Source organism: Taurulus bubalis (genome assembly GCF_910589615.1).
Source record: "Taurulus bubalis genome assembly, chromosome: 19".
In the NCBI taxonomy this organism is placed as follows: domain Eukaryota; kingdom Metazoa; phylum Chordata; class Actinopteri; order Perciformes; family Cottidae; genus Taurulus; species Taurulus bubalis.
In genome coordinates, this window is record NC_136607.1 from 21,402,600 (window position 1) to 21,417,054 (window position 14,455).

Sequence of the window (14,455 nt, forward strand, 5' to 3'; positions counted from 1 at the left end):
GTGTGTGTGTGTGTGTGTGTGTGTGTGTGTGTGTGTCTCACCGATGTTGGAGTGCTTCAACAATCTGCAGATTCTGGCTTCTCGCTCCAGTTTCTGGTGATCTGTCAGTCAGAGGAACCAATGAGAAACACACTCAAGGTGAGTTATGACACACACACACACACACACACACACACACACACACACACACACACACACACAGATCAGCCTGTGGACAACTTCTGTCCCAGATGCCCATTTAACCTCTAATCCCTGTTAGAGGAGAGGAGGAAGAGGAGGAAGAGGAGAAATGGAAACGTGAAGAAAGAGGAGGGCGATAGAAGAAAGGAGAGGAAACAAGGGGACAAGAGAGAGGAGGATGAGGAGGAGAGAGGAAACATGACAAGGGGAGAAGAAGAGTTGAGGTTTGAAGAGGAGACAAGAGAAGAGGAGATAAGGGCACAAAGAAATGAAACATGAAGAGGAGAGGAAACGTGGAGAGGACGGGAAAATGAGAGGAGAGAAGAAGAAAGAGGAAAGGAAACAAGATGATAAGGGAGAAGAGGAGAGGAGGAGATAAAAACGGATAAGAGGGAAACTGGTAAACAGAGGAGACGAGGCAAGGAGACGTAGTAGGAGAGAAGTAGAGGAGACGAGGGCAGAGGAGACGAGGATGAGGAAATGAAGCGTCTCACTTCTCTGCTGTCATCACACCGTTGTTTCTATTTTCAGATGATTTCTGGGACGTGAGTTTAATTTTTATCATAACGGGAAGAAAAGACATGAATACCCCCCCCACACACACACACACACACACACACACACACACACACACACACACACACACACACACACACACACACACACACACACACACACGTGGTCGCCTCACCTCTGGCCGAGAGCTTTTTGGTGTTGATGATTTTGGCGGCGTACTCTTGGCCCGAGCAGAGTTTGACACAGCGGCGCACCACTGAAAAGGCTCCCCTGGGAAACAAGGAAGAGGAGACGGGTCAGCTGCTGGAAACCATGAGTCAGCAGAACTGACGCCGTCTGAAGTACTCTGTTCAGAAATACTGCAAGTGAGTACAAGTACTAGCATCAAACGAGAATGCAGCTTTATCACATGAAGCATAGACTTCTATACAACCAGAGGAGTCTCCCCCTGGTGGTCAGGAGAGAGAATGCAGCTTTATCACATGAAGCATAGACTTCTATACAACCAGAGGAGTCGCCCCCTGGTGGTCAGGAGAGAGAATGCAGCTTTATCACATGAAGCATAGACTTCTATACAACCAGAGGAGTCGCCCCCTGGTGGTCAGGAGAGAGAATGCAGCTTTAACACATGAAGCATAGACTTCTATACAACCAGAGGAGTCGCCCCCTGGTGGTCAGGAGAGAGAATGCAGCTTTAACACATGAAGCATAGACTTCTATACAACCAGAGGAGTCGCCCCCCTGGTGGTCAGGAGAGAGAATGCAGCTTTAACACATGAAGCATAGACTTCTATACAACCAGAGGAGTCGCCCCCTGGTGGTCAGGAGAGAGAATGCAGCTTTAACACATGAAGCATAGACTTCTATACAACCAGAGGAGTCGCCCCCTGGTGGTCAGGAGAGAGAATGCAGCTTTAACACATGAAGCATAGACTTCTATACAACCAGAGGAGTCGCCCCCTGGTGGTCAGGAGAGAGAATGCAGCTTTAACACATGAAGCATAGACTTCACTTTACAGAACCGATATTAATATTAATAATACTATGGCACTCAAGGTCACCTTACACCACATAATATTCACTCAGTCATGTCACGACTAAGATGTGACGTAAAGACTTTGGGCTTCGAGTTCAGAGTTTCTTTATAATCTTAACTATATGAGAACCAGGATATGTCACACGTCTTCTTTTTGTGGACAACTAATAAAAAAGGAGAATCTAAAAGGTTGGATGTGTTTGAGCCCTGATCGGATCCTCCTGCCTCCCACCTGGCCTGCAGGTGAGCTGTCATGTCGAAGCCTTTTCCACAGGAGTGTCACTTCCTCAGAGCGTGATGCGTGCTGAGAGGCCGGCGGCTGAGGGGAGCGGGAGAGAGGCTTTCATTGCGTAACGACAAAATTAGCGGTAAAATTAGTTCTGAGAAATGACAGAAGTGGTTATTTCTGTTTGTCTCCGTCGGGTTTGATGAGCAAACGTGGCGCCTTAAAAAAAGGCGTCTGGTTCTTGTAGTTTGATTAAACTATTATTATTTCATATATTTACATCAGCACTGACAGATGTATCGTTTATGATATTTCCCCTCTGTACGAAGTGCGATCAATAACACCAAAAATGCCATAACGTACAATTATTTGAACATTTTGTGACGTTTATTAGCAGTTGGTTTTAGTCTGCACTGTCACTTTAATTAATTGAAGTTATGGATCCTCCCTCTGTGTTTACCAGACAGCAACCTCTGGTTCTTTAAAGTGAAGCCAAAGCTGCATTCTCTCTCCTGACCACCAGGGGGCAACTCCTCTGCTTGTATAGAAGTCTATGCTTCATGTGTTAAAGCTGCATTCTCTCTTCTGACCACCAGGGGGCGACTCCTCTGGTTGTATAGAAGTCTATGCTTCATGTGTTAAAGCTGCATTCTCTCTCCTGACCACCAGGGGGCGACTCCTCTGGTTGTATAGAAGTCTATGCTTCATGTGTTAAAGCTGCATTCTCTCTCCTGACCACCAGGGGGCGACTCCTCTGGTTGTATAGAAGTCTATGCTTCATGTGTTAAAGCTGCATTCTCTCTCCTGACCACCAGGGGGCGACTCCTCTGGTTGTATAGAAGTATATGCTTCATGTGTTAAAGCTGCATTCTCTCTCCTGACCACCAGGGGGGCGACTCCTCTGGTTGTATAGAAGTCTATGCTTCATGTGTTAAAGCTGCATTCTCTCTCCTGACCACCAGGGGGCGACTCCTCTGGTTGTATAGAAGTCTATGCTTCATGTGTTAAAGCTGCATTCTCTCTCCTGACCACCAGGGGGCGACTCCTCTGGTTGTATAGAAGTCTATGCTTCATGTGTTAAAGCTGCATTCTCTCTCCTGACCACCAGGGGGCGACTCCTCTGGTTGTATAGAAGTCTATGCTTCATGTGTTAAAGCTGCATTCTCTCTCCTGACCACCAGGGGGCGACTCCTCTGGTTGTATAGAAGTCTATGCTTCATGTGTTAAAGCTGCATACACAAAATGCAGAACTGGATGCTTTAAACACAACGTCTGTTTGTGTCCACGAGAAGAATGTCACTCACTCGCTAAATCATAACGCACTCTTTGTAACGTTTCATTCATTCATTTAAAGTAATTTCACTCATTTTCATGCACCGGAAAAGCAACAATGAATCAACTGGAACATTTATTTCCTCGATAAATGGCGTAAAAAACATTTAATAAATCATCGTAAGTCATCGTTTGTTCAGTTTTTTTGCCGATGGACTAATTATTCAAACACATATCTCAACATCCTACAGCTGCATCTCACACACACACACACACACACACACACACACACACACACACACACACACACACACACACACACACACACACACACACACTCACAGTGTGCTACATGTTCCTGTGAGGAGACATCCTCTGCCCACGCACAACCTGCAGACACTGAGTCCACTCTGCTCCTCGTTTGTCTGCATGTCCAATACATAAATACATAAATCCATAAATCCATGTATGTATTCATCACGTGACGCGCCTCATGAAGCATCAGCTTCTCCTGCATCAGGCCCGTTTGTCCCTCATTAGCCTTTGGGCCAGAAAGGGGAGGGGAGGGTTTCCCCGAAGTCTTCATCATGAGCCTCATCTTCATCACCCTCATCCTCATCACCCTCATCCTCATGCAGACTCTAACTGCACGTAAAGGAAGTCTAACAGTGTTTATACATAAATAAAAGCGACGCATAGATGTTCTCAGCAGCGCTCCGGAACCGGCGTTTAGTTTCAGCCGGGAGGAGCTGCTCCATCCCCGCAGAGGCTCGTCCCGCATCCCGGGTCCGGCTGTGCTCTCAGGACTCAACAGCGTAATAACAGCGTAATAACAGCGTAATAACAGCGCTTACTTGCCCAGCTCCTCGTACAGCTGGAATTCATCCGTGAAGCGCGTGCATGTCGGGGCCGCCATGGTGCTCCGGCTGCTCGGGACGGTGCGGGGTGCCGAGTCCGGGATGCGCGGGTGCGTCGCTGCGGACGGGAGGACGGGACCTCCTCTCGGGCGCGCGAGTCTCCGCCCACCTCAAAGCTCCGGACGGCTGCGTGGCTCGCGCTGCAGGCCGACGCGCGTGCACAAGAAAACACGCACAAACACGCACAAGGAAACACGCACCAAAGCCGGCTCGGACGGTCGGGCAGTGGACTCTCCTCTGGGGACGGACTCCTTAAATACCGCACACACTGGTACGTGAACTCACCACATGACGCGTGGGGAGAGAGGGAGAGAGAGAGAGAGAAAGAGAGAGAGAGAGAGAGAAGAGAAGGAGAGAGAGAGAGAAGGGAAGGAGAGAGGAGAGAGAGAAGGAGAGAGGAGAGAGAGAAGAGAAGGAGAGAGGAGAGAGAAGGAGAGAGGAGAGAGGAGAGAGAGAAGAGAAGGAGAGAGGAGAGAGAAGAGGAGAGAGAAGAGGAGAGAGAAGAGGAGAGAGGAGAGAGAGAGAGAGAAGGGAAGGAGAGAGGAGAGAGAGAAGGAGAGAGGAGATTGAGAAGAGAAGGAGAGAGAGAAGAGGAGAGAGGAGAGAGAAGGGGACTCAGAGGCTGATGAGAGGCAGCGTGTGATGAGGTGATGATGAAGCTGCAGCCGCGTCACTAAATAACTTCACTATAACTTCATTATGACGTCATTATGAGTCTGAATTCACAGGATTTCAAGAGGAAGTGATTACAAAAAAAATGCAAAAGAAATGTGATTAATTTCTTTAAAGTGCAGGCGGACTGCAGCATCTTTATTTATTTAAACGAGAAGACATTTTATTTTTGGCACTTCCGGATGAACCTGTCAGTTATGATCAAATACACATCTGATTACGCAACTGCATTATGAAATGTGTTCATATATTTCAGTCAGAAGAGCGTTTAAAGGAATAGTCTGTGCACGATGCAGAATGTCTGGGAGTTGTAGTTTTATTGAGTTGACATGACGGTGTTATTGCTCATTAATAAATCATTTCTGGTGTTATTCCGTAATGAGCCATTAATACAAACACAATTGAGGGGTTGTTGGTTTTATCCATTTTGCATTAGTGCTAGATTTTGTGAGGAAGACGCTCTAATGGACAGTTTGACCAACTGATCAATAAGGAAGTAATAAAGCTTATTACTAAAGTATATCTAACGTCTTCTTATTGGCCGATTCATGAAAAGAGACGTTGATTTATTGACTTTACTAAAGCCGTTACATTATTTATTAGTAGATTACTGATCAATACGCAGCGAAGTAACAAAGTACATTTACTCAAGTACACATATGAGGTACTTTGATTTTCCGAGATGCGTTCAAGGTCCCTGAAAAAAAAAAATTGTAAAAGGGCCTTCAGGGGAAATCTGACTTCCAAGTTCAAGAAGGAGATCCTGATATTTAACAATCTATTTATTTCACAATAGTTTGTCGTTTGGTTGAGAGACGGTTACGTTTCCTCCTGCGGGGCCCGAGTGTTCACTGGCAACGAGGAAGAAGAGCAACGAGGAAGAAGAGCAACGAGGAAGAAGACGAGGCTGAAAATCTTCAAAGACGACGCCGACAAAAAGCGTTCCGGCTGCCGATGAATGGACTCTGAATTCCTGGACTTCTCCCGTGAGAGCGGAGGACATTTTCCTTCTTCATTTGTTTTCCTTGCTACTTGTGATGAGACTTGAGTAAACCTGCAACATTGTTGCAGGAATCAGAACCACAGAACGCCTCACCGGAGAGTTGTTCAATGAAAGAGCAAAACAGTTAGAAAGTACACGTAAATATATTTAGCAGATCAAACACGTCAGCCCCAACGGCTCCGTCACAACAAGACCAGGACTCAGTTCGTGGTTTTTCCCGTCCTCCTCCTCCTCCTCCTCCTCTTCCTCTTCTTCTTCTTCTTCCTCCTCTCAGAACTGCACGGCGCTGGGCGGGATGTCGAACATGGAGGGGTCAAACTGCTGACCTTTGAACGGCGAGCCGTCGGCGTCCCAGCCTTTCTTCAGCATGTCATGCACCTTCTGTGGAGAGAGAGACTGTTAGCGTGCTCATGAACCACACTGCCACCTACAGGGGGAAGTCAGAAGCACAGGGGGTTTCTTTAAAGGAGACCGTCTCTCTAGAAGATGACGTCACACGTTGATTTACTTTATATGAAGAAGTGTTTCATCAGGATGCTGTGAAACTATGCTGAAGATTGTTAAATGCAATAAATCTGGACTACATGGAGGTCTAGAGGCCTACATGAGGCCTACATGAGGTCTACATGAGGCCTACATGAGGCCTACATGAGGTCTCTAGAGGCCTACATGAGGTCTACATGAGGCCTACATGTAGGTCTCTAGAGGCCTACATGAGGCCTACATGTAGGTCTCTAGAGGCCTACATGAGGCCTACATGTAGGTCTCTAGAGGCCTACATGAGGCCTACATGTAGGTCTCTAGAGGCCTACATGAGGTCTCTAGAGGCCTACATGTAGGTCTCAAGGGACTACATGAGGTCTAGAGGCCTACATGTAGGTCTCTAGAGGCCTACATGAGGTCTCTAGAGGCCTACATGTAGGTCTCAAGGGACTACATGAGGTCTAGAGGCCTACATGTAGGTTTCTAGAGGCCTACATGTAGGTTTCTAGAGGCCTACATGAGGTCTCTAGAGGCCTACATGAGGTCTCTAGAGGCCTACTTGGAGGTCTAGAGGCCTACATGAGGTCTACATGAGGTCTCTAGAGGCCTACTTGGAGGTCTAGAGGCCTACATGAGGTCTCTAGAGGCCTACTTGGAGGTCTAGAGGCCTACATGGAGGTCTAGAGGCCTACATGGAGGTCTCTAGAGGCCTACATGAGGTCTCTAGAGGCCTACTTGGAGGTCTAGAGGCCTACATGGAGGTCTAGAGGCCTACATGAGGTCTAGAGGCCTACATGAGGTCTCTAGAGGCCTACTTGGAGGTCTAGAGGCCTACATGGAGGTCTAGAGGCCTACATGAGGTCTCTAGAGGCCTACTTGGAGGTCTAGAGGCCTACATGGAGGTCTAGAGGCCTACATGAGGTCTCTAGAGGCCTACATGAGGTCTCTAGAGGCCTACATGAGGTCTCTAGAGGCCTACATGTAGGTCTCTAGAGGCCTACATGAGGTCTACATGAGGTCTCTAGAGGCCTACATGAGGTCTCTAGAGGCCTACATGTAGGGGTCTAGAGGCCTACATGTAGGGGTCTAGAGGCCTACATGTAGGGGTCTAGAGGCCTACATGAGGTCTCTAGAGGCCTACATGAGGTCTCTAGAGGCCTACATGTGGTCTCTAGAGGCCTCCATGTAGGGGTCTAGAGGCCTACATGTGGTCTCTAGAGGCCTACATGAGGTCTAGAGACCGACATGGAGGTCTAGAGGCCTACATGAGGTCTCTAGAGGCCTACATGAGGTCTCTAGAGGCCTACATGTAGGTCTCTAGAGGCCTACATGTAGGTCTCAAGGGCCTACATGAGGTCTAGAGGCCTACATGTAGGTTTCTAGAGGCCTACATGTAGTTTCTAGAGGCCTACATGAGGTCTGGAGAGGCCTACATGAGGTCTCTAGAGGCCGACTTGGAGGTCTAGAGGCCTACATGGAGGTCTAGAGGCCTACATGAGGTCTAGAGGCCTACATGAGGTCTAGAGGCCTACATGAGGTCTCTAGAGGTCTACATGAGGTCTGGAGGCCTACATGTGGTCTAGAGGCCTACATGTAGGTCTCTAGAGGCCTACATGAGGTCTCTAGAGGCCTACTTGGAGGTCTAGAGGCCTACATGGAGGTCTAGAGGCCTACATGAGGTCTAGAGGCCTACATGAGGTCTCTAGAGGCCTACTTGGAGGTCTAGAGGCCTACATGGAGGTCTAGAGGCCTACATGGAGGTCTCTAGAGGCCTACATGAGGTCTCTAGAGGCCTACTTGGAGGTCTAGAGGCCTACATGGAGGTCTAGAGGCCTACATGAGGTCTAGAGGCCTACATGAGGTCTCTAGAGGCCTACTTGGAGGTCTAGAGGCCTACATGGAGGTCTAGAGGCCTACATGAGGTCTCTAGAGGCCTACTTGGAGGTCTAGAGGCCTACATGGAGGTCTAGAGGCCTACATGAGGTCTCTAGAGGCCTACATGAGGTCTCTAGAGGCCTACATGAGGTCTCTAGAGGCCTACATGTAGGTCTCTAGAGGCCTACATGAGGTCTACATGAGGTCTCTAGAGGCCTACATGAGGTCTCTAGAGGCCTACATGTAGGGGTCTAGAGGCCTACATGTAGGGGTCTAGAGGCCTACATGTAGGGGTCTAGAGGCCTACATGAGGTCTCTAGAGGCCTACATGAGGTCTCTAGAGGTCTACATGGAGGTCTAGAGGTCTACATGAGGTCTCTAGAGGCCTACATGTGGTCTCTTGAGGCCTACATGTGGTCTAGAGGCCTACATGTACGTCTCAAGGGCCTACATGAGGTCTAGAGACCGACATGGAGGTCTAGAGGCCTACATGAGGTCTCTAGAGGCCTACATGAGGTATAGAGGCCTACATGAGGTCTAGAGGCCTACATGGAGGTCTCTAGAGGCCTACATGAGGTCTAGAGGCCTACATGAGGTCTCTAGAGGCCTACATGAGGTCTAGAGGCCTACATGAGGTCTGGACCCTCACCGTCTCGTGGCTCTGCGGTTTCCCCTGCAGCTTCTGGTGGTAGTCAAAGGAGAGGCGGTCCAGCACGGCGTGCTCCTCCTCGTCCACCGTCGCCATGGAGCGCTCACGGTTGATCCGGTTGATGTCGATCTCCTCCTCGCCCTTCAGGACGGCGTTCCACCAGACCTCCGAGGTCTTAGAGAGAGACAGCTGGGGGGAGAGGGAGTGAGGGAGTGAGTGAGTGAGTGAGTGAGTGAGTGAGTGAGTGAGTGAGTGAGTGAGTGAGTGTGAGTGTGAGTGTGTGAGTGTGAGTGTGTGTGTGTGTGTGTGTACTTACGACCACGCAGCTCCCGGGCTCCAGGCTCCACAGGGAGTTCTCCGTGTTGATCTTGTGGGTGAACTCTCCATCCATCAGCGTCTTCTGCTCGGCGCCGTCCAGCACACACACCTGCATGCTGCCGGAGCGCAGGTCCACTTTCACCTGAGGGCGGCCAGCGGGACACGGCGTGAATGACACACACACACACACACACACACACACACACACACACACACACACACACACACACACACACACACACAGGTTTCACCTGTCGGCCTTTGACGACCGTCTCTGGCACGAACACTCTGATCTCCAGGTCGGTGAAGTCCTGAGACCAGCTGTAGTTTTCCCTCACAGCGCCGTTGTAACTGTCAGGATCCGACTGAAACTTCTCCTGACTCCTGAAACACACACACACACACACACACACACACACTCAAAATGTGCTCTAATGCCTCCCGACTATGCTTCAGCGACTCCTCTGGTTGTATAGAAGTCTATGCTTCATGTGTTAAAGCTGCATTCTCTCTCCTGACCACCAGGGGGTGACTCCTCTGGTTGTATAGAAGTCTATATAAGTGACTCTACTTCTCTTGATGTATTCCCTCAGTAAACATGAGTTTATGTCCCAATCTCTAGTTTCAAGTCTTCTTCAATACAGCATGATGTTCATTTAGTAGATTATGGTCATTTAGAGTCAAACAGACCATAAAGCAGACGCTGACATGAAGAAGCTCTGATGGATATGAAACTCACCCTTCTGCTGCGGTCGTCGGGTCTGAACCGCCGGTCGCTCCCGAGGAGGCCGGAGCTGGAACACCGGCCGGATGGCGCTCCTCTTCCTCTTCCTCCTTCTCTTCTTCCTCAGCGCTCTGCTCCACCGTCTCCTCGCCGGCGATGTCCAGCTCTTGCAGCATCGGAGGAACGCGCCGTCCTTCCTCCTTCCTCTCCTCCCTCCTCTCCTCCCTCCTCTGCAGCTCGCTCTGCTGCCTCTCGCGGTCGCTCTCCGCCAGCTTCTCGAACAGCCTGAACGTCTGAAAAGGAGAAAAGAAGAAAAGAAATACAAATCAAACCGTTTGGGAACAATCGTTTGTCCCGTTCACTCGGCGGCGGTTTAAAAAAGACATGTATGTGTTAACGCAGGTTTCAAATTAATGTCCATCGTTCACAGTATAGTAGTGACGGGAAAAACATGCAAATACACTAAATTATCATATGCAACTACCTTATACATTTAATAAATCATATCCCTCCATGGAGGTTATAAAGTTGATGTTTTGTTGTTTTAACTGTATGATCATTTTGATCGTGTCACGTCTGTATTCGTCAACTGAACCTTTACATAAATGTATGTAAATATATGTCACGCTGCCGTACTTCATATTTCTGTCATGAATTTAGTTTTTATTCAAGTGTGACACAAACCAATAAAAATAGCAAAAAGCTTTTCGTTGTACAGAGTCTGTTATCTGTGCATATGACAATAACAATATCTTGAATAAATATGACCAACAGATACAGTGGCGTCCAACTTAACGATACCTAAATGTATGAAAGAGAAAAACAATGAGAATCAGAGACATCGGACAGAACATTGTGCAGAAGTTAAATGATATGCATGAACTATAATTGGATTAAATTAAAATAAAATAAAATACTGTGCTGGTGTGAAGTAGTGAGAATACACATTTAAATGTAAAGTGAAGATGTTGTTGAACTGTAATTACCATCACTAATATAAACGGGGTGGACAAAATAACATGAACACCTCTCTATTCTTCTATCCATCTGGACAATATCACAACAACCAAACACAACATCCTGTCAGAGGAGATCACGCTGAGCAACAGTTGTGAATAATAATAATAATAATATCAATACAGGCTGCAGCGGGTCGCGCTTCACCTTCAGCACCATCTTCTCCGCCACCCCGGGCGGGAAGCCCATCTTCTCGCTCGGGCCCGCCAGCAGGCGGTAGAAGTCCGTCTTGCGGTACAGAAACCCGAAGTAGACCTGCAGGAAGTCCTGGATGTTCCCCGCGTGCTGCAGGATCCCGAGCAGCGCGTGGTCGTACATCTCCGTCATCTGCATGGCGGCTTCCGGTGCGTCTTCTTCTGTTGTTTACGTTTGAACCGACGGGAACGCGTCCAAAGCCGCGGCCTGCTTCAATAAATACAAGTTTAGCTCCAAGTGGGACTCGCTGGGGAACGATTTTGTTGTTTCTCCTTTCAGAACAATAACACTTCCGGTACAGCTTTTTCAAAATAAGTACACCCTTTCTACAAAGAAATCGAAATAAATAACTTCTAACCCAAAAAAACAAACACGTGTAATAGTACATCATATTGTACTACGTACACCGTATCATTCAAAATAACTATCACAAAAACATCTTTTAAAGCTTTTTGTTCTTTAAACGATATTACTTTTTCTACATCCGGTTGGTACAGCGCAACAGTCATCCGGTAGAAACAGACGCGCAGCTGTCCGATAAACAGTTCCGGTTTCACGCTTAGCTCACCGGAGAAACTACACATTTCCTATAAAAACACGAGTTATAATCTTTTAATCGCGGCAGTTTTATTTAAACATTAAAACTACAACGGAATGAAGAACTAATTTGTGAAAATAGCGGAAGCTAGGCGCCCATTCAATACTCAAAAAACATGGCGGCGTCCTTGAGCGCCGCAGCGAGCGTGAGGCTGCTGGTCGGTAACATCATATTTAACATCATATTTAAACGTTTACTATATTTATATTGACTCGTTTTGACACCGCAGCAGATCTGTGAGCTCTGGTTTATTCTGCTGTTCCGTTAGAGAGCGTTAACAAGAACATAGCTTCATGTTAGCTTTAGATACCTAGTTAGTAGAGTTAACCTCAATATATCTTTTTACACGTATATATGTATATAAATATGTGTGTATTTATATACATATATACGTATATATGTGTGTATATATATATGTGTATGTATGTTTTATTTATATATATATATATATATATATATATGTATATATATATATATATATATATATATATATATATATGTGTATGTATGTTTTATTTATTTATATATATATATATATATATATATATATATATATATATATGTGTATATATATATATATATATATATATATATATATATATATATATACACCTTTTCAGGTAACGTTATCTAGTTAAAAAGACAACAGTGTTCTTGTGAACCCAACCCGTCGTGTGTCTCCATCCCTTCTGACGCTGACCTCCTCCTGACCTTCATGTCGACCTTTAACCTTCAACCAGCTTCAGTCCTCAGAACTCGTCCAGTGATCTGATTCTCCTTCACTCTGTTTTCTCTGCAGAGTTCTTTATCCCGGTCCGGCTCGCTGTGCGGCAGCAGAGGCCTCCACGTGTCTGCAGCGCGCTGCAAGGTAAACACCATCACCATCATCATCACCATCACCATCACCATCATCATCATCATCATCAGAGTTAACGTCACGCTGTCGTTAGACGTGAAAGAACAGATGCACCTTATTTTCAAACAGAACTCACTTGCTCATATGAGTTATATCATTTCAGAAGAAATCTCCCTAAGTGACAGTCTTTTTAGCAGAAAGGTTTATTGCATGTTTAGGATTCACAGCCGGCCGTAATGAAGCACTGGTGAGCGCTGGGTCTTAAACCCTGAACCTCCAGGACCTACTGACATCTCCTGTGGAATAGTTTCAGTGAGAGAGACCGAGGCCTTTAAATGATGTGAACACAAACGACAACGTCAACAAACATGATGCACAATAGTGGATATTTATCTCATGATTTTAACTCCGTGATTTGAACGTCTTCCTCACAAAATGAGACGTCGTTTAAATAATATATTCACTTGTTTTTGTCAAAACCGCTTCAATGACAACATGAAATGTTTGATGAATAAATAAATAAATATCCTCTGTTCCATCTTGAATGTTGTAGTGTAAATGTAATATTCCAGGCTGAACATAAATTCCCTTGTGCAAAGTCTGCAGCTAAATGCTGATTTCAAAATGTCTGCCAGAGACTTAAACCCTCAGAGAGAGAGAGCGGCTTTCAGAGGAAGGCTTACGAGTTCTCAGCGCTTCTCAACATCCTCACATGGTGCTCCTCTTTCTTTCTTTCTTTCCTTCCTTCTTCATCTTCTTCTCTGCTCCAGAATCAAGCCGCCCGTGCCAAGGTGGGCAAAGGAGACCGACCTTTGACCTACGAGCAGGCGCTCCCGCCTCATCAAATCGGCCACCGCAAAGGATGGCTGTCGCAGCACCCGAGTGAGTTTAGTGTTTAATGTTTAATGATGCAAACAATACCCTGTCTAATTCATTTCAAAAGTTCTCTTTATTTGTTTTTACCATTCTTTTCCAACTCTTAAATCCCAGATGTTTGAATCCCGTGTCCTCTGCTCCCCGCCGCTTGCAGGTAACCTGCGGGGAGAAGACGGCGCCGCCGACCGCACCGTGGAGGACGTGTTCGTGAGGCGCTTCATGTTCGGGACGTTCCACGGTTGCCTGGCCAACGAGGTCGTGATCAAGCGCCGCGGCAACGTGCTCGTGGTTTGCGCGCTCATGCTGCAAAAGATGCCGCCGCCCAAGTTCTACTTCCTCATCGGCTACTCGGAGGCGCTGCTGTCGCACTTGTACAAATGCCCCGTGAAGTTAGAGGTGCAGACGCTGCAGGATAAAACTGTGTACAAGTACCTCTGATGGACCGCCGTGGTTCTAGTACACTGAATGTTTGTGTGCCGCCGGCCGGATTCTGCTCTTTGTATAAAACTCCCGTTGTTCCCGTCATTGCTCACGGGGATGTCATCTTGTTGTGAATAAAACTCAGAAGTAAAGAAAAATATGAGTTATTGAAACATGACGCCTGGACGCGTAGAAACTAGCAGGTTTAATGTACTGCATGTACTTATGTACTTATACACTGCACTCCAGTTCACGCAGCTTCAGCTGAGATTAAATATTATAAAATATTTATTTATGAAGCACAAACCAAAGTTATAAAGTGCTTCACAAAGTAAACAAATAACACAAAACATCAAAAATATAAAAACCACAGCAATAAAACTACAAAATTAAACTAATAAAAAAAAATTCTGAACCCGTTTTCGGAATAAAACTTTAAAATCAGGGAAGATGGTTTCAAGTTTATAGTTAAAGAAGCTAACTTTGTCAGTAAGTGTTTTAAAAACAATCAGAAACACATTTCATGACATTACCAGTTAAACCAGATTTATTTCCAAGTACATCACCAAACTGAGTGAACATCTTTCATCACGCTGCTGAAACACTTCCTCAGATTGACCAC

At 46.5% G+C, this 14,455-nt stretch overlaps 3 protein-coding genes across 14 annotated transcripts in view; 1 reads left to right on the plus strand and 2 right to left on the minus strand.

Moving 5' to 3' along the window:
* Nucleotides 1–4,146, minus strand: part of camk2b2 (calcium/calmodulin-dependent protein kinase (CaM kinase) II beta 2) — a gene marked incomplete at both ends in the record, with an annotated part of 35,714 nt that extends 31,568 nt beyond the window's left edge. For all 12 annotated transcript variants that reach the window (XM_079235223.1, XM_079235221.1, XM_079235228.1 and 9 more), the window contains 3 exons: nucleotides 42–101; nucleotides 872–966; nucleotides 4,085–4,146. In XM_079235223.1, the coding sequence (XP_079091349.1) occupies nucleotides 42–101; nucleotides 872–966; nucleotides 4,085–4,146 (217 nt within the window). The remainder of the gene's footprint in view (nucleotides 1–41; nucleotides 102–871; nucleotides 967–4,084) is intronic.
* An 811-nt stretch (nucleotides 4,147–4,957) lies between these two features.
* Nucleotides 4,958–11,215, minus strand: nudcd3 (NudC domain containing 3; the record flags this gene model as incomplete). The annotated part of the gene is made up of 6 exons (XM_079235644.1): nucleotides 4,958–6,203; nucleotides 8,830–9,018; nucleotides 9,146–9,289; nucleotides 9,399–9,531; nucleotides 9,887–10,164; nucleotides 11,036–11,215. The coding sequence occupies 6 exons, from the start codon at nucleotides 11,213–11,215 to the stop codon at nucleotides 6,093–6,095; spliced, it is 1,035 nt and encodes a 344-aa protein (XP_079091770.1). The 3' UTR covers nucleotides 4,958–6,092.
* A 444-nt stretch (nucleotides 11,216–11,659) lies between these two features.
* mrps24 (mitochondrial ribosomal protein S24) lies at nucleotides 11,660–13,971 on the plus strand. Its single transcript, XM_079234840.1, has 4 exons — nucleotides 11,660–11,838; nucleotides 12,481–12,549; nucleotides 13,308–13,419; nucleotides 13,568–13,971. The coding sequence occupies exons 1-4, from the start codon at nucleotides 11,797–11,799 to the stop codon at nucleotides 13,849–13,851; spliced, it is 507 nt and encodes a 168-aa protein (XP_079090966.1). The 5' UTR covers nucleotides 11,660–11,796; the 3' UTR covers nucleotides 13,852–13,971.
* The last annotated feature ends 484 nt before the right edge of the window (nucleotides 13,972–14,455 follow it).

Excerpts from the sequence above, each read along its gene's own strand:
- mrps24 (XM_079234840.1), top strand. The coding sequence starts at position 11,797 with ATGGCGGCGTCCTTGAGCGCCGCAGCGAGCGTGAGGCTGCTG. Across the intron at positions 11,839-12,480 it reads CAGCGAGCGTGAGGCTGCTG|AGTTCTTTATCCCGGTCCGG; the intron begins GTCGGTAACATC and ends TTTTCTCTGCAG. Across the intron at positions 12,550-13,307 it reads TGTCTGCAGCGCGCTGCAAG|AATCAAGCCGCCCGTGCCAA; the intron begins GTAAACACCATC and ends TCTCTGCTCCAG.